Here is a 20134-nt window from a genome sequence, read left to right on the forward strand (position 1 = left end):
TGCGTGGTGTTTTTAGCAACAAAACAACTCCACACAACGTTCTCTAATTAGTCTCATATCTGTTTAGAAAACTTAGTTCAGTCATTTGCAACTAGAGTCGAGCGTAACGTCCACAGCGGCAACAAAGAAAAACAATGGAAACGTCATTGTGTGTGACGAGTTGTAGCAATTACGTCGCCAACCGATCGGGTCGGCATGGCAGAATACAGAATACAGAATACAGAAATCTTTATTCGTATACATGGAGTACAGAATTGTGTCAATATAATTTAGTTGTACAATCAGGTATTTAAAAAATTCTTCTAGGGTGTAATATGGTTTCTGCAGCAGCCAGGCCTTGAGTGCTGTCTTGAAGTACTTCTCATCTCTGCGTCTCTTGAGGTCCTCTGGAAGATGATTGAAAAGTTTTCTCCCCATGTATGTAGGTTTCTTTTCAAATAGGGTCAGGTGGTGTGTGGGGAGGGCATAGTCACAGGCGTTTCTGGTGTCATAGCTGTGTGTGGTCACCTAGCTGGTCAGGTTTCTGAGCTATTGTGAAGCAGATGGTCTCGCAGATGTAGAGTGAGACAGCTGTCAAGATCGCTAAGTTCTCCAAATGCCTGACGGCATGAGTCTTGAGGAGTCAGTCCCGCAAGAATTCGAATTGCTTTCTTTTGTAGAACCAGAACCCGCTCCCTGTTTCTTACTGAGGAGTTGCCCCACACAAGTAGTCCGTACCTCAGATGAGATTCAAAAAGAGAGAAGTATGCTGTCCTGGTAGTATCATTGTTACAAGTACTTTTTATTCTTTTAAGAGCATAGATACTAGAGTTGAGCTTGCTGCAAAGACCATCAATGTGTGAGTTCCAGAGAGATTGTCATCTATTTGTTATGCCGAGATACTTGGCTTCATTATCTTGGATTATTTCAGGTAAGCCATAGTAATCATTGGTTCTTCGGCCTTTCCATATTAATTGTTGTGTTTTGCTCTCATTAAGAACTAGGTCATTATGTTGGCAGTATTGCTTTGTCATATTCAGGGCTATAAATGAATTTATTTCAAGAGATTCTGTGTCTTTTTTTGCAATAAGAAGAGCGGTGTCATCTGCATATAACATAGCTTGGGCCCAGTCAAGAAGATAGCTTGGTAGGTCATTTGTCAGCAATATGAAGAGCACTGGTCCAAGTATAGATCCCTGAGGTACACCTCTAGTGATTGGGAGTAAGGTTGATCTTGCTTTATGGGATGTGTTGTTTCTGGTATAATTTACTTCCACTAGTTGCTGTCGATCTTTCAGGTAGCTAGCAAGCCAGTCATGTGATGCTCCCCTAATGCCCATATTCCCTATTTTTTGAAGCAGTAGAGAGTGGTTTAGGCAATCAAAAGCCTTGCTGAAGTCTAGTAGCATGGCGGTTACTGTTGTACCTTCTTCAAGTTTGTCGATAATAAACTCTGTCAGTTTGAACTATAGCCGTGGTGGTGGATCTTCCTCGTAAGAAGCCATGCTGTTGAGGCGTCAAGATGTTTTGAGTAGTCAGATGTGCTGTCAATTGATTCAGAAAGATTTTTTCAATTACTTTTTGATATCGTTGGAAGAATCGATATAGGTCTATAGTTTTCCACTGATGTTGTGTATTGCCTTTCTTGTGTTTAGGAAATACTTTTTGCAAGTTTCAGTTTCATAGGAAAGACACCTTGTGAAAACGACAGGTTAATTATGTGACATAAGGGATTTGCTATTTCATCCTTACAGTGTTTTAGGAGTGTGGAAGAGACTTCATCGACACCTGCGGCTGGTTTCGATTTAAGGGATGTGAGTATATGAAGGACTTCTTCCGGTGTGGTTGAGAGTGGGATGAAGTCAGGTACATCGCCATAGTCTTTCCATGTTGTTAGCTGACTATTTATGGCCTGGTTAGCGTTACAGAGAGTGATGTCAGCTATTTTTGTAAAGTAATGATTGAAGTGTTCAGTTATTTCCAAAGGGTCCTGGATCAGTTTTTCATTGATTATAAGTTTTAAGTGGTTCGTCCTTTTTACTGTTATTGCATTTTTCGTAGTTAATAACCTCCCAAACAGCCCTTTGTTTGTTATGAGAGTTATTAATGAAGTCTGAGGTTGACTGTTTCCTCAGGCAGGCAAAGTGTTAAAACCCCTCCCGGGTAATCACAATGATTAGCCATCCATTCCGGGAGCCAGGGCAAAGTCCAATTGCCATGATCTATTTAAAAATCTCTCTTTAATTTATGCTGTCATTATGGTATTTGAAACTTCTAATGAAATAATAATCTAATCACAGTAATAGTATCCTTGTTTACTCAATCTTGTTTTACCTTGTGCTGCTATCTAGGAGTAATTACATAACACTTAATACATCACTCACCCATTGGCAGAATGGAATTTTATGGTATTTCAATTCTTTCTAACTTGTATTGCTAGCTCACACTGGAATTATCTGTTAACTTGCTATAACTAATGTCTGCAAAATACATTATTTTTAAAGTTCTACCATTAGTTTACTCGTTATGTACTATGAAGATGGCAGGTACAAACTAATATTTACACAATGGCAATTCAATAATAGCAAGAATCATACCTATAAAATTGGTATTATTTTCACTTAATTCTCTTAAAGATTAAGAGAGGTTAAATTGTGTAACACAACCAAATTATACAGAATTTGGTAAGCTTTATATCGATGTATACATCTAAAGTGGTAAAAATTATAAAATTCAGATAAGTGTTTCCCTGCCAAAGAGTGGCTGAATTAACTATCTCAGTAATGCAAGGAACGCACCGTAGTAATTCACCTAGAAGAGTTAAAATTCTTATGTTGAAAATAACACTCATGGAATCACTACATCAAGATCCATTTACCAATGGATACACGTTTCAGGAGACCAGTGTGTTATAATTAAAAATCACCTCTTGGTTGACATATGAACCATAACACTTTTTTTTTCCCAAACATGGACTGTGTTAGGTTTTGTAAAGGACTCTTCTCATTCAATGCCCCCAGAGCAGATTATATATTAAATGAAAAACATAGAAAATTCATTTCAAGAACATTAATTGGTTTCACAATTGACAATAACATTTAGTTGGATATCCAAATCTGTACCTCAATAACAATCTTAAGTAATAAAAATCACCCCGCCAATGACTTCCATCCAATGTGTAGTAGGCTGCTAGACTTACCCGTGGCCACCCCCTGGACATGCGCCGTGGTGCCCGTCTGGCAGAGTGATGATGGGGTTGTTGGGATCCACCTGGATGATGCTCACCGTGCCGTCGGGGTTGCTGATGGTTTGAAGAACCGGGGTGTATTGAGCTGTCACCTGCACATATTCGTCATCACACTAAAGCTTTTTTATTATCCGCCTCTGTCCTTCGCTGCGGCTTTCACTAGCAGGCAGTAATGTACACTTCCCACAGCACAACAGCGATACAGTTACGACTACATTACATGCACTAACAAATCACTTCAGTTAGTTTTTTTGTCACAAAACAAATAATCAAAAGCAAGTAAAAAGGATATTTACGTTTTTAAAATAACTTACCCCAATTATTAATCAATGTATGATATATACAAAAGCTTTTCTGTAAATATCCTTGTAATACTTGAAAGAAAGTGCAATTTTTAATTATTTACATAATAATTAATTAATATAATAACCCAATTAGAATTTAGTAAATAAGAATTACTTTAAAAAGATCAAAAAGGAGCTCAAACATTGTACAGATCAGGAAAGGTTTAAACAACTTATCTTCTGATGAAGGTTGTTATGTTGTTTTATTGAATTAATACATTTTTAAAGGGTAATTGATTTTAAACTAAAAAGTGTAATATAATGTCCAGCTGAAATTTATTTGTAACCTATTTAATACATTATTAATGATAATAATTGTCTATGCAGTTTCTTTTTTCACTTTCTTTAAAACATGTAATATTGAAAAGAGTTAATAAACCAAATAGCCACAATTCAGTTATTATACTACTTCAGATGTGTACAACTGAAGTTACTCATATAAGTTTTACTTTGGTGCAGATTTTAATGAACCATTAAACAAATTTTCTTCAAACCACTTTAATGATTTTGAGAAAACTGTCATAATCTATTACATGCTTCAAAAAATGCAATAGATTGCATCTTTCAAAAAATCACAAAAATTGTATAATGATTTTTGGAAAAATAAAATTTAAAACTGTGATAGAACCCAAATCCTGTTTGATGGAATTTAGTAGTGTATTTATGGATGTTCTTTATTTAAAATCTTATGTAGCGTTTAATAAGTTTACTCCATAAGACATTTCTAGTACTAAGCTAGGTTGAGGAGTATAACACCCTCTGCAGTGTATACACTAAACATCTACTACTGATACTACAAGTAATTCTACAGTTCCAGGAGAGGTTGCAGGAGAGATCACAACGAGGATGGACAGACAGAAACATGCGTACATGCCTCATACAGATGGGAGACTCATTCTGCCTTGCTCGGTATGGTCCCAGCTACCAAGTCTTTTCAATATTTTTTCATCACTAAAATACTTGATTCAAGCAGAGTTTATACTGATTATTCATAGCAAATGTCGTCATATTATAAGCTATATTCATATATTAAATAATCTTTTTAGCAATTGTAAAATATACCAGCTGCTTGTATAACTGTGACAATGAATGTTTCTTGGTGATTATTAAAGTATAATTCGAATAATTAACAGTCTTTCAAAAAGCTGCCATTTTGTATTTTTTATAAAAAAGATTGATATTTTTAGAACTATTTCTGCTGAATAAACCCAAATTTGGTACATAAGGTTTGAATAGATAAGGAAAACATTTGTTATTTTCTTTAGTATTAACAAAACAACATTTGTTTGAAAATATTTAAAGTCATATAAACAATCCGTATATTTATAAAAAAATGTACCAGACATCAACTATTTGAGCAATTTCATTGAAATTACAATGGTACTTTTTCAACCAAATCCATCAGTGCATAAGCGAACAAGACCTCTTTAAAAGTACGCTTGCACAAGCTGAGAGCAGCAAACGTTTTGTATTTTTATAGGCATCAGCTGTTTTACATAACTTAGAAAAATTTTACAAGATACCAACTATTTTTATAAGAATTCCAACGTACTTTTTTCTAACAAAATCCGTCAACGCATAAGCAAGCACGACCACTTTAAAGATAAGCTTGCGCAAAGCCAGGGAGTAGCAAACAACTGTACCTGTCAACTCCCGGCTCACCAATTATCAGGATAAGATTGAGAAACATTTTTAATCGGGTTTTTAAAGGCACATTGTCCAGCGAGAAATGGATATGCAGGAATCAAACGCAATACTTGACCCTTCTAACTGTGACATAGTATAGCTAGCGATAGCGGATTTCCTCGTGGGGGAAAGGTGAGCAATGACTCACACCGCCTCGTGACCCTGCTACTGTCACTCACTACAGTCTATTGATAGTCACCCAGTGCTTCTTCATTCTAAGGTGAATTGATATGTTGACTCTTTCATGTTTCTTAGTGTTTTGATTATCGTGTGCAGAATCGTATTATGATGGGTTCCAAAAAAAAAACGTGTAGTGCTATCATTGGTAAAAAAAATTTTAATGTTCCAACAGTTGGACAAAGGTGCCTCAAGTAAACATTGAACAGGTGAATCTGCCTGGTACGTTACAAAAAATAATCTATTTCACTGTGATTTAGTATTGTTTGTCAACATTGCGTAATGTAAACATTGTTATTGATACTGTTTTTTCATAATAAACACTGTAAATGTTTTCTATTGTATTTTGTTTAGGGTTTTTCCTAAAAACAGCATTATTTTCCAGAAAAATCCAACTATCCAGATCAGGTACAGACTCAATTAATCCAAATAAAATTGGGAATTCTACTGTATAAATACAAATTATGTAATTATTCACAAAAACAATTTTGGTACAGGATTAATTTCATTTACTAAACAAAAGTATATGTAAAAATATTGATTTAAATAGCGTTTATGTTATTTATGTATAATTTTTGAAATTACTGAAATTTAATTGTCTTCACATTTTATTATAAAACTAAAAACATGTTAAAGTGAAACTTTTTTATTCTAATGTAAATACTATTTGAGGTAAAAAAGGTTTTAAATACAAAGTTACCTTATTAGCAAAGAAAAACAAATTAATATATATATATACAGCTAACTCTTTATATTATTGTTTAGGTCATGTATAAAATTAAATGCTAACATATATTATATATATATAAAATATGTTAGCATTTAATTTTATACATGACCTAAACAATAATATAAAGAGTTAGCTGTGTAAAAAACTGTGTAGTATACACTTCTTACGTTGACGAACTTAGTTATTTCGAAACACATTAAATTACTGTAAACAAGCAAATTTAATAACATCAGGTAACTGGCCATTGAATGTCAATTGCGACAGAAAGCAAAGACTGTCGAAAGTCAATTATGACAATTGATAAACAAGCACTGTCAGTTGTGCGATTTTTTTGTTTATCACAATTTTGATCGTAGTTATTTTGAAACATGATAATAACTCACTTTAAACTATAAAACTCAAAAACAAAATATATCTCATAGAAAAGGTCCGAGACAACAAAATATAAGCGAGCTTTAATTTGTATAGAATATTTTTAAAACCTACTCTGTATATTGTAAGCATTCTTAACCATTTAAAAGATTTATCGGATGCTATCAGTCAGAGAAACTTGCAAGTATTATAGAGTGAGCTTACTTTGCACTGGGGCTTCATGGATTATGTATATCTGTAGATCAATCCTTTACAGCCTTTTGCCTTTGACTGTGTGTGAAACAGAGATATTATTTACAAAGTTGAGCATTGATTTTGTACATTTATTAATTTCTTGTGTATTTGAAAAATCCTTTAGTCTTTTACAAGATAGTTAAAATTTTGTGTATACTGCTTAAAATAATTTGTGTATGCCTGTATGGATCAGTTAGTATCAATAGATCAAAGAATCTATCGTCTTCAAAGGTACTCTAGTTTGAGTGAGACAATACCATGTAAAAGCCGAGTCAGGGAGAGGGAAGGAGGGGGCACACACAACACTGGTGGTGAACCTGGGTGGTGCTTGTCGAGTGGAGGGGGGAGGGGGAGTCCTTGTGCCTGACTGTGACCCCCACCGTGCCGCTCTTGTCATCGTCGTCGGTGAATGCTGGCAGCAGGTCCTCACGTCCATGGTACTTGTAGCAGTTGATCACGATCTGCCGCAGTGCATGTGTCCACGAGATCTGCAAATTACGGCACTGCGCCTCAGATATACATACTGCTCGCCAACACACACACAAATATCCTAGACTCTACAGTACTTCATGCCAATTTACATTTTGCTACTATGCAATATCCGTTTCCTTGCATGCTTTCTGGCAGTTGACTAATACGAGAAACACCAACGATTTCATATAACTCGTTCTGTATTCCAATTAAAGAGTTTTTAAACCCTGGAACTGGCAAACGCCCGATATCGGGTGTTTTAGTCACATCCTAGATGGCAGTGCCCGATATCGGGCGATTTAATATGTCTTTTATTTCTCAATATTACGTACTTAAAACACGATCAAAGAGTATCGGTATTGATACCAATCGAAAGAGGAAGGTTCAATTTATGTAAATAATACACTAATAAATACTTTTATTGTTTCGTTACACGTCCATACGTTTTATAATCTCTGAACTGTTTGTTTACATTCTCACGTGTACCGCGCTAGTTGCGCGCGCAGCGATGAGTCAACTGGTTCATTCGGTTATTGTTATTTCGTCAGCTGCTTGGTATTCTGTCTGGTTTATTGTTTGTTTGAGTTTGTTGTATTGATGGTTGTGTATATGACACAATAATAGTAAGTTTTTTGTTCGTGTTTACGTAATGGATTGTAATTTCCGCGATCGTTCAAGTGACATTCGAGAACTAGTTGAACATGAAATAAGCAACGATGAGGATTCCAATTTAGACATTCAACAAGAACATAATTAAAAAAATATATAATAAAAAAGTATATAATAAAAAAGTATATAATAAAAAATTAAAAAATAGAAAATTAATATGAACTAATAGTTACAAGATTGTATAAATCCAAGTGAGCTTTGAAGTTCTTACTTTTGTTGGTAAGTAACACTTTCGAATGTCAGTGTATGATTTTTGTATAGTTTACCACATGTAAAAATAAATATCTAATAAAGTACGTGTTGTTATATTTTGCTCCGAATTAAATGCTCTTTCTTTTTTATATTTTGGATTTTGCATATCACTAACAACAACAATTTTACAAATCAAAAACTTGTAAAATACTTTTCTTTTTTGTAAAAAAAATTTTTTCATGAAGAGGTAGAGTTAGGATATTTTTGTTGTTTTAATTATATTATGTTAAAAATGTTCCTTGAACAATGCTGAATAAAAAAAAAATTATATAATATGACATAGGTACTTTATAGTAAACATGTAATAATAAAATAAATATAAGGCAATGTATGAAGTACTAAAAACACTCCGCCACTGAGAGAAATATGACCGCCAGTTCCAGGGTTAATGGGGTGATTTAGATTCTTAATTAAAAAAAAAAAAATTGTATTAGGTAAAGAATGTTTAATGGAATCAAGAATACTCATTTTCAGAGCTTTTTCACTTGATTTCATCAGTTTAGTGCTGAATTTCTAAACTGTATTAATAAAGTTTGTGCCCATCTATTTTCAGGTGTATGTATTGAGAACCAGAGAATTTTAGTTGAAAAAAAATAGTAATAATTGGATCAACTAGATCTGTCTGAGATCACTGTTTGGTACTGATAACAAGTGGTCTTAGTTATGAATAAAAAATGATACAACATGCTGCACAACCAACAGGCTAACAAGACAGCCAACATGTGGCACAATAACTTTTAAGAAAACATACATATCAATTTATAAATAATGAATCATTGTAGAAATTGAATTCATACATAATAACTTAAAATAAACCTATTAAAAAAAATTAGTCTATTGCTGTTTAAAATTTTAGATACATTCTTGCTAGTTTCCAGTTCCTTGCTACTTGAAACATTACTTCCTGAGAACAAGAGTTGTGATAACAGGATGGATTGGAGGTGATTATATAAGTAGTGAGTTAAATTCTATCTGAGAATAACCTGAATATTAAAATTTAGTTTAGTACGGACTAGTGTTGTGGATATAGTAAACAGAGTACTGTTTACAATGTGAAGGAAAAGAATTCAAGTAAATCCTCATCAAATTTACATACAAACAGGATAATATGTGACCAATAAGTGTGACTCTGAAATTAGTGATTTGTTGATTCTTCAGACAGAGGTAGTGAATATCAAACATCTACTAACAGTGATACTGATAGTGAGGAAAATGTTCATCTGTTAGTTTAAATAAAAAAAGAAAACTGAAGTAGCTACTGTCTGTTACCTTCTGCTTCTCCTCCTCGGGTCGAGCATCCATGCGGACGTTAGCCCACGGCAACTCCTTAGGCCACCATGGCGGTCTCGTTGACTCTCGGCCCCATCCTGGCTTACCTCGACCTGTGAATAACCAACCCAGTTAATAAACTCATCTAATTGATTTATTCATATTTTCTTTTCTTACGTTTAGATTATTACAGTATGGATGGTTGACAGTGACAGATAACAAGATTTCAGACATTTTCAACTAAGTTACAAACATGGGAACACTATGTTTTGAGTAATAGAACGTATTGCCTTCTTTAGGTGTCTAAACCTATAACATGGTTAGCCATATATTAAAGTTAACAATCCCAGTGTCAAAGGTTAAACATGCTCAGTGGCAAGCAGTTTCTTGGCAAAAAAATATGCAGTTTTACAAAAATATTAGTTATTAAAACATAGGCAACTCATACTCGAATTAAACAGCAAATTATAAGAATAAAAAACTAATAATGGTTGAGACAAATACGGTTAATGGCTTTTAAAACATTTAAAAATGAAAAATTATTTCATTTGTAGCCTCATCAACATGTTCTTTTTACTATGGAAAACTTTCAAACTATAAAAGATGTTTACAATTTCTTCTTGAAAAAGAGTATGTTTAACTAAAATCTATTCATCAAGTACTATTTTTTAGGATAATTTCTATAAAAAATAAGAACAATGGTTAAAAATAATTTATTTTAATATAAATATGTTTTTAAGGAAAAACACTTGAAATCAATTCTGTAATTTAAGAAATAATTATGTAAAATGATAATCACTACGACACTAAGAATACAAAAGACTTAAATTTTTAAAATAAAAAATAATTAATTACTTTAGTACATTTTTACTGTCATTATATTTTTGTATTTAATTCTTTAAGTTGTAACAATATATAATTGTGTATGAAATAATAAAAAACAAACAAAAGAACATCTTCAAATAAGTTGGACATGTGTTACATATAATTTGAAATTGCTTTTACAAAATCTACCAGACACCATGTGAATAAAATTGTTTTACATATTATGATGAATCTACAATCTGCAAATGAAAAAAAAACTAAAAAAAAAACATAATTTTTGGTTTAATCAACAGATTATGAAAGGTCCTTTCTTATACTTTCTATGATATTGTTTGTTTTAGAATGATATTCGCAGGATAAACAACACTTGGTGAACATGCTATTTTCAGTGCATAATGGCAGCCATTGTACAATGTAAGGCAGCATATTTATAGTCTGATCAATAACTATAATCATATATTGCATACTTGTAAATCATAAAATACTGTAGTTTAGATATTTACCTTAATTATGGTTAAATATTTAGCAGTTTTGACATTGTTTTAGTATTATAAATTATATTTGGAAATAAGGTGATATTAGACCAGGCACATCGATCTTTGCCACTTTTAATATTATAGATGAAAGAAAACATATTAATCCAAGTGTCATGTGAAAATTTCAACTGTCTTAAATATATTATAAAGTTATTACAACAACAAATTTAATCCAGACTGTGGACTATAACAAAAGAGATTAGTTTTTTACAAAATGAAATTTAGTAAATATTACCTTAAAGATTGATTAATAAAATTAGAAATAAAGATTAACCCTTTGAGTGCCGGAGCATCGCTATTTGCGATCCTGCATTATATGCAAGAAATGCCAGAATCGCTATTTACGACTTGTGCAATAACGCCTATATTTTATATAGTATTTATCTAAATTGGCTCAATATAGGCTATACGCATTCCAAAGGCTTCAACGTAACTTTTGACGAAGGTTTTGTAGAATTTTGGGTAGATTGTGATTTTTACGGCAGTTGTAAAGAGAGCGTGTCCTAGTCGAGTTTATGTTTTGTTTGCGCTGCTGTTTATTTCACAAATTATTGTAATATTGAAAGTTTTTAAGTGTAAATGGGTTTGCTGTGTTAGTATCTTCATATTAGTTTATTTGTTTATTGTTCTAGTCTGTGTGTAGAATGACTTGACCGTGAGTTACGGTGATCGTAAGCAGCTAGTACTTTACTAAATACATTTGTATAGTGTTTATGTCTTTTGTGTTTGTTCAGTGATATTTATAAACAATGAGTCGTAAAAACATGGCTGAAAATGAAGACCTAGTATTGCAGGCATTAGATTCAAGCATTAACAGTGTAGACAAGACACAGAGTGTCAGGTTAGGTTAGAAACTTTCTAGTTTTGTAGCGGTTCATATTTATTTTCCAAACTTTAATTATAAGTATAAAAAAAGTTGTTATATGTATTTTTGTAATGAATTAAATGGGGTATAAGATGGCATAACTGAAAATTTAAAAATAAAATATTTCAATAATACTACGTTGTGTCAAAATAAAAAACAAAATGTTTTTGCTCACAAAGTTTTTGTTAATGATTTTTTTATTGGTATAAACGTTAAATGACTAATGAATGTATTATATTTATAAAAAATATATTAATCTACAAAACAAACAAAAACCCAGGACATTATCCCAATAAATAATTTTTTTATGAATTTTTAACCAGACCCTTGCCAAATCAGGTGTTTCGGCTTGGCATTTCATGCATACCATATAGCAAGACGCTGCGGCACTCAAAGGGTTAAGCATGCTCTGAGCTACAATTTTTCAATTATTGATTATAGTACTGCTGAACTCACCTGTGGAATATTTCAACATAAGAGGAATGAATGCCCGGAGCTGAGCCTGTGTCATCTTCTCCACAGGGGTGGGAATACCGTCGATAATGAGTGGTGGAAGCTCGTAAAGTGAAGGGTCTTCTTGAACGGGGGGTGGGGCTTGCTGGGCTAATGCTGTCTCCAGCTCTTCCATTATCATGGTCCTCAGGTTTTTAACCTTAAATTAAAATTTTTGTTACTTTTTAGAGGTTATTATGATACACATTTCAAGCAATGTAAATATTTCAAAAATCATGGTAGAGAGAAGTCTTTGTGATACATATTTATATATTTTACAAGTTTTTCTTCAAGATCTATAGTTTTTTTAACATACCTTAGCTTGACTCCACTTATAGCAATAGTGAACATCTTACCTGTGCTGAGACATATTGTAGATTAGATCCTGTGTGTGTGTGTCAGAACACAGTTGAACATTTTTATGTTGTTGTTTTTGTGTCCAAACTAGGTTTTCTAAATTAACACATATTGAAAATATATATGGCTTCCAAAATACTTCATATTTAAGGCTTACTAAGCAATTAAGTAAATGCCTCCATAATTAAAATTAAACAATAATACTGCATGAGAAAACATTTTCTAACAAGAATTCCATTCCTTTTCCATGACTAATGGAAGTATAGAAAAGGTAATGTAACATGCACAACTACCTCAGAATGTTAAGCAATCATAGTACCATTTGTAAAATCAAACAATAAAAAGTAAATTATAATTTAGTACAATTGCGTAGTTAACAATATTAGTGAAAGTTAACATTCTGGTGAAATTGGTTTAATAAGAAAATAGGAAAAGAAAAGTTAGTAGGAAAATACTTTCACAAAAGCATAATAACATATTTTAAAAATTTAGTGTCAATGCTGAAACAGTTAATGGAAATGAGATTGTTGTATAAAGTTTACTACCACTCACCACATCTTCAAGAGGTTTCGCACCGAAACATTTGAAACTGTTAGTCGGCTTGCCAGGGGTCGCCACCAGAACCACAGCTTGCTGACCAACCCTTGTAGCAAACTCATCAATTGTTTGCTGCAATTGAAATTTTAAAACACATTAATATTCCAATAAGTTTTTAAACCGCTAATGTTACCTTAATACAAGCTTATTTCTCACTTACTCTCAGTTTACGCAGCAATCTGTTTTGTTGTCGTTTCCGAATCGAAGGGTTCGTTTCAAAAGAGTGCGGCCGTTTTCTCTTCTTAGCCGAGACGATAGCTGCTGCTGCAGCCATGCCCACCGGTCCTGCACAGAGCCCTGTCTCACTGGCTGTCCACTGCAGGTCTACCAACAAGCTCACACCATGCCTCAATCACACATGCTCAGGCAGACACAAGCATAACAATCACGATACCAACAGTGAAGCTGTGGTGAACTACAGGGTTTCCAAATACTACTATATTATGTTATGGTCAGCAGATAAAATCAAACAAAATATTTCATATTCGGAAAACCAAGCAAATTAGGACCATTGTGCTATATTATTTATTTCTTCACTTAATTTCTGACTATTCCATAAAAAGCCAAACAGATCATTCTCAAGGTTTACATTTTACAATGATGAACACTAATTATGACCCTATGAACTTTCAATGAAATGCTGGTTGATAAGTTGTAAATCTCCAGTGGAAGCATCCTAAACCATTCTAATATTATCACAGGAATAATACTGATGATCAAATTGTTCAGGACTTCAAACCAAGATCTTATAAATTACAAGTATTGTATTTAATCCCTAGTGGACAGACAAAATACGTCAATCAAGCTTTTTATGCTTGGGACAAAAAGTTTTTTTAACTGAAACATATACTTATATAAAACTTAGTATGTGATGATAAATTTGAACTACTTTTTTCAAAATTTATTGCACAATGAGCATTTTGATAAGATTTCAGTGTTGCCAAAGTACAAAACAAATTTTCTATAAAAATAATCATTCAATTTGTATTTTGAGTTTGTATTTATATTTTTGTAAATTGTCTATGATAAATATTTTAATTATAACAGTTTTACACTGATTTTGTAGAAATATATGTATACGCAAAATACGACAGACATATCTTTAGGGGGTATAAATGAAGGGTTAAGAAAAAGTTGGTCAAAGTTAAATTAGAGAAAAGTTGTCTGTCTAGCTAAAAATAATAGAACAAGATTTAAAAGAAAATTTATAGCACTTACCTAATAAAGTTTCATGTTCAAGATTTTATTTCTTTTTTTTTAAGAGGCTGATCTCCTTTTAAGCCTATTTCTGGTCATCCTCATGAGCCACTAGCCTGTGTGAGGATCTTATCAAATATAATAAAAGAAAGATTTGATACAGTACAAGATCGATGGTACTGTCAAAGATAGACCTTCTACAACTAAAAAAAGAGGACACATCGTCCGTAACTGTCCCCAAGACCGGAAAGACATGCTATGTTTGTGGCAAGTCAGGCCACATCCGTCACGACTGCAAGAAAAGTAGATGCTAAGCTGTAATTTTATCTTTATAGTTTAACAAAATACGGTTGTGTTACTCTACCACGCAAGCTAGTTGTTTTGAGGTTTTTATACTAAATTATTCTGTTTGGCTTTTATGGTTTATTTACTATTAACACACTAGTAAAACACAATCAAAGCTGACAATCACACAGATCACAACTCACTTCTAAATTAGCATAACATAACTTATGTCACAGCAACAATACAAGCACTATACAGCAACCGAACACTGAACGCACTAAATTACAACACGTTACTATATCCACTGACGTTATACAGAATAGAGGAAAGTTGGTTCATTGCAAATATTAATGATTAAACACCCAATCCTCAATGACAAGAGAGCATTAAGTCCTTCCAAACACAATGCAGTGGAACAAGTTTGTACTTGTACCATATTCATGCTCTCTACCAAGAAATAAAATAGCTCTCTACTATAATGTACAGTGCTACCTGACCCCCTCAAGAAACTGCCAGAAGAAAACCTAAGAAAGCACTGAGAAACTAGTTGAAGAATGATGTATGGTTAATCCATCCAGCAGCTATTTGACCACAGAATATTACATGAAATAATGTATTGCAATGACGTTCTTGACATTTATGAGTAGACAAGGTGGCTACTCAAGACATCTTTTCAAATTCCCACTTGAAAATTTCCGATTCTTTAGTCTATTTTCAAACCAAATAAACAACTGTCATACTGTATTTAACCCTTAAGACGAGTGCATCAGTGACGGTTTATCATCACCAGCTGTATTTGCAAGAAATGCCACAAAGCTATTGTGATCTAGCAAACTTCATCATTAGCGATATGCGAAAAATTTGGTTACGATTTACCGAGCTATCGAGATAGCGCTATCACCTAATTTAAGCTCCTTAGTTTTTATCTCTGTCTTTCAAAGTGTTGACATAACATTGTGTATATATAACAAGTTTCTTGAACTTTCTATGAACATTCAGTACAAGACAATGATTTCACCAGTAAACACGGTCACTCCATCTGATACTTCATCAAATACAACCTTAAGAATACCACGCTACTTCAAAATTATTTGCAGAGATTCAGGGAAATTAATATATATACTTTATACTTTATACAATTTATGCACCTGAAGACATTTTTACCATAGCGCCAATTTAAAAAAAACAATTTTATTTGTACAGTTATTTACTAAATATATATATATATATATATATATATATATATATATATATATATATATATATATATATATATATAATTACAAGGCCTAGAATAGAAATGGTAGATTATAAAATGAACATCCAGAATATATTCCATGTGTGTAAAAATGTATGAATATATTTACATTTATAGAGAATCTATTTATGTACAACACAGAGTACTACACATAGATAAAATAAAAATTGGTGCTCGGCTGTTTTCCGCTGAGTAACACAGTATTTTGTTACTATATGTTTCTAAATAGTTTTTATACACAAAGAACAAAACACATTTAGAATGTTATTTGTTAAACTACAGTATTTTGTTACTTTCGTTATCTATCTACATTTTTTCAAATGGAAAGTACAAATATGTTTTGGCAATCAGTAATTTGTGTACTGACAATCAATAGTATCCATGAATAGACATTTTTGAATTTGAGAATCAGCTTCTACATATCAGCAGGGCACTGATCCATTGCCAATTCAAGACATTAAATGTTTCTCCTGCCGCTCAGCCCTCAGCTTATTCTGTCATTGCTGTGCAACATGTCTCAAATGAATCCAAACAAAACTATCATCTTAAACTTTAGTTTTTACAACTGAACCAACATTCTTCTACTAAATATAAAGTCAGCACAACTTTCCCCCAGATCCGTTTGATTTATTAAGACTATTTGGAGTTAATCTAAAGATTTTTTAAATATATATATATATATATATATATATATATATATATATATATATATATATATATATATATGAGGGAGTACTGTTATTTAGTACAATACTCAACTCCTAGCAAGTTCTGTTTACTTAGTCATGAGGATTGTGTATGGTTACAATGCATTTGTTTGAAGCAGTTTTACTTGTTCCTCGTTTTTTGCCATGATGGATTTACAAGATTTTTCTTACTTTCATTCTTTTTATCTTCCTCTTTAATTATACAAACAAAAAGGAAGTTCAGAGCCAGTCATCTAAGAGGCATGGGACAAGGAGATGGCACTAATATATACACAAGATTTTCCTAGGTAGGTGGATACTTTTGACATACGTTTTCCCAGTGATCCTTCTCATCCCTCATCTTTAAACAAATTCATTTGACCAAGTTAAAACTATTCCCAATAATTAATGAAATTATTAGTCTAGGTTCAACTATTTTATCACTCTGATTTTTCAAACTCAGACTGTAGACACATCAACCTGACTTGCAGAACATAACTAAGATTCTGTTACAGTCACAGACAGCTGCACAACTTTTAAACTATACCTTGATAAATTCTTTCAATGGGAAACAGGAGTTGCTATTTTAAAACAGCACAATTGGCTATGAAGTTTAAGGGTTGAGCAGTGCATTAACGTCTGGTATCACATAGTAGTGAAATTGCAGAACAGGAAAAACCAACAACTTTATATTCCTGGAGTCTAAAATAGTTCAACCATGAACTATCAATTCTGTTTGAATGCCTTGATAATCTTTCCCTTAAGAGTGGTGTCATTTATACAGTGGATAATTTTAATGTTGGCATCCTGGACAAGACTAACAGAAAAAGACTTGTATTGGATAATATGCTGGCTTACTCTGGCATCACTCGATTGGACCTTTCTCCAACCATACTCACTAATACTTTCAAATCATGTACTCACATTGTCTACACAAATATTAACAGCATAGCTGTGGAAGTGATTCAAATAGGACTATCTGATCATACAGACCAAGTTACATGTATGGACATACCTTCAAAACATTAAGTGACATCATCTACATGCATGACATTTCAATTCTCAAAACATATTTGGTTCAAAGAACTTCTTGCTCTCCACAGATGAAAAAGGGTATACTAGTCCATTGACACAGAAACAATTTATTCAAACTTTCTATTGACAATGGGTCTGGACATTGCGTGTTCTAAGACCACTTTAGAGACACACCAAACATAAAAAATGGAATGATTCTCAATGATGATAGGGACAGAGAAGCTATAACAAGGAATAAAGTTTACAAGCTGAAGCTAAAAGAAATGAGATATGCAAATGAATTTTACATAATAAGATAAAAAAGCAAGTTATTTGGCAGACAAAACGAATAAACAATTACAGGTTCTCTAGAAATAATCTTGTAGACATATACCTTCATGAGTATAAAAAATAAATAAAATTTGTTTATTCACCAAGAAGTTTACAATACTATCCACATCTTAACTCTTCGCACGCCACTAATACATCCATTACCACATCAATACCACAATCTTAACTCTTCGCACGCCACTAATACATCCATTACCTTCCCTATAACACTAAGACAAATAAAAATTGTTTCCTTTAAGTACAAAGCTAATTTTTATTATAGCTAAATTATAAAAGGTAAAAGCAAAAAATTATAAAAACAGGACATTTTACATACAGTTAGCGTATTTATTGGTAAATATAAAAAAGAACTATTTATTTCAAATAAATTAGAATTAAATTAAATACATCTCGTCGCACTATAAAACAAGATAAATATTTCAAACTAATCACAACACTACCACACGATGAAAAATAATAACAAGATACGTAGTAGATATGCACTCATGACAACCGAGAAAGGAGTATTACACGCCACGGATATGTTTGGTTATGGCTCTGAAGGAGATTTAGACAAAAGGGCGCCCCTCCCTTTGCCGCTGAGTGAAGGTAATTTAAAAATACTTCCTTGGTAAGCATGATAAGCACGGAGCACGCTCCAGGCATTTCAAAGGCCTTTTGTGAACTAAAAAACTTTCCAGGAGACACAAGCTATTAATATAGGATATAACTGTATTTAGCGTTTTGATCAAAGTCTACCATTCTAATATATCTGTCTACGACGTGGGAAGGGTTAAAATCCGTGTTTCTTGCTGGAGTAAATAATATTTCTGGTATTCTTTTAAAATTCTGTGAGTTTGATCTGTGCCACACTGTTTCTAATATAGCAAACAAATCCATAGTCCAAGGTATTTTCCTTTGAAGCTGTGTTACTTTCTGCTTAAACGAAGCAATAAACATGACATTAAGAATTTCAGACCCATTTCTCCAGTGCCTAACATTTCCACAGACTACTACATCTACTCAGCTTTAACTAACTTCTCCCTGAAAGACAGGATGGTTTTCTTACTGGAAAATCAACCATTATTTCTCTGATAGACTTGATTGAGCACTAAACTGAAATCTGTAGACTTTAGATGTACTTGATTGTTTGGACCACAGTTCCACAGTTCATAACAAGAAGAATTCATTAGGTATACAGGGCAATGCAATTAAATGGTTCTACCGTTAATTAAGTGAACATAAATAATTAATAGTAACTAAAGAAACTGAATCATGTCGTCCATTAACCATAACAAGAGGAACTCCCCAACGTTCTGTATGGGCTCAACACCATTTTGCTTATTCACATCAAATCTAAGATATCACATTGATCATCTGTCCTGTTATTTACAGTGATGGCACAGTACTTCTACCCAATAATCAACAGAACAACTCATCATTAGGTTTTAATGGTAAAACTAAACAACTGACATGTAGAAGACACAAGAATGTTGCTAGAGGAATTTCAGGACTTCGACAAAATATCTTCAAATCACCTTGGGCAAGATATTTATGTGGAATCATCAGGTTTATGAGCTATCCCCTCAATTGAACACTTCAAAAGGGCACAATAAGTACTCCTGAAACAGCAAGGATATCCTGTGCTTTTTGAGTCTTGTATTAAGAGTGGAATAAATTTATGGAAAAACATATCCTGTAAAGTCTGCTAAAAACCATAGTTCTATAGAAGAGCGTGAGTTATAACTAATCTACTGTCATAAGACAGCTGTAAAGAAGCTTACAAGAATCTTAATGCGCTGACGTACATCCCTGTATATTCTTGATATATATTTCAATTATCTATAAATCAAAAATAAATATTCCTGGATGGTTTATACACCTGGGTTTAATTATTTATTCCTTCTTACTGAACTGCCCTGGTTGGATGAGAGTTGAACACACATAACATCAAGGAGCTCAAGGGATTTCTGCGAGAATGGCTTGTAGAGAGACAAATTACTCAGTGAATGAAGTCCTAGCTTTAACAAGAAGTATAGCTTAGTTTAAATGTCTATTAAAGAATGTTTCATTAATAAACACCAATTCTGTACTATATATTTATAAAAATATCCGTCTGATACATATAACGAAATTTTACTAATAGTTTGGATATTTTCCTTAAATTTTCAAAGTTGACTTATGCCATTATTATTTTTACATTATTTTTAAAGAGGAAGACAGTTCTGAAACTATTCCTTAAGCTTTCTGATACAGTAATAA

General features: G+C 32.7%; 1 protein-coding gene across 1 annotated transcript in view; it reads right to left on the reverse strand.

The window, feature by feature from the left end:
* LOC124354562 (DNA-binding protein P3A2-like) overlaps positions 1 to 20134 on the reverse strand; it is a 55975-nt gene that overhangs the window by 25235 nt on the left and 10606 nt on the right. Inside the window, 7 exon segments of the mRNA XM_046805115.1 lie at positions 3175 to 3212; positions 3214 to 3318; positions 7087 to 7257; positions 9431 to 9543; positions 12113 to 12308; positions 13058 to 13174; positions 13263 to 13387. Coding sequence (XP_046661071.1) covers positions 3175 to 3212; positions 3214 to 3318; positions 7087 to 7257; positions 9431 to 9543; positions 12113 to 12308; positions 13058 to 13174; positions 13263 to 13387 — 865 coding nt within the window.

This window comes from Homalodisca vitripennis, chromosome 2, assembly GCF_021130785.1.
Source record: "Homalodisca vitripennis isolate AUS2020 chromosome 2, UT_GWSS_2.1, whole genome shotgun sequence".
Classification (NCBI taxonomy): domain Eukaryota; kingdom Metazoa; phylum Arthropoda; class Insecta; order Hemiptera; family Cicadellidae; genus Homalodisca; species Homalodisca vitripennis.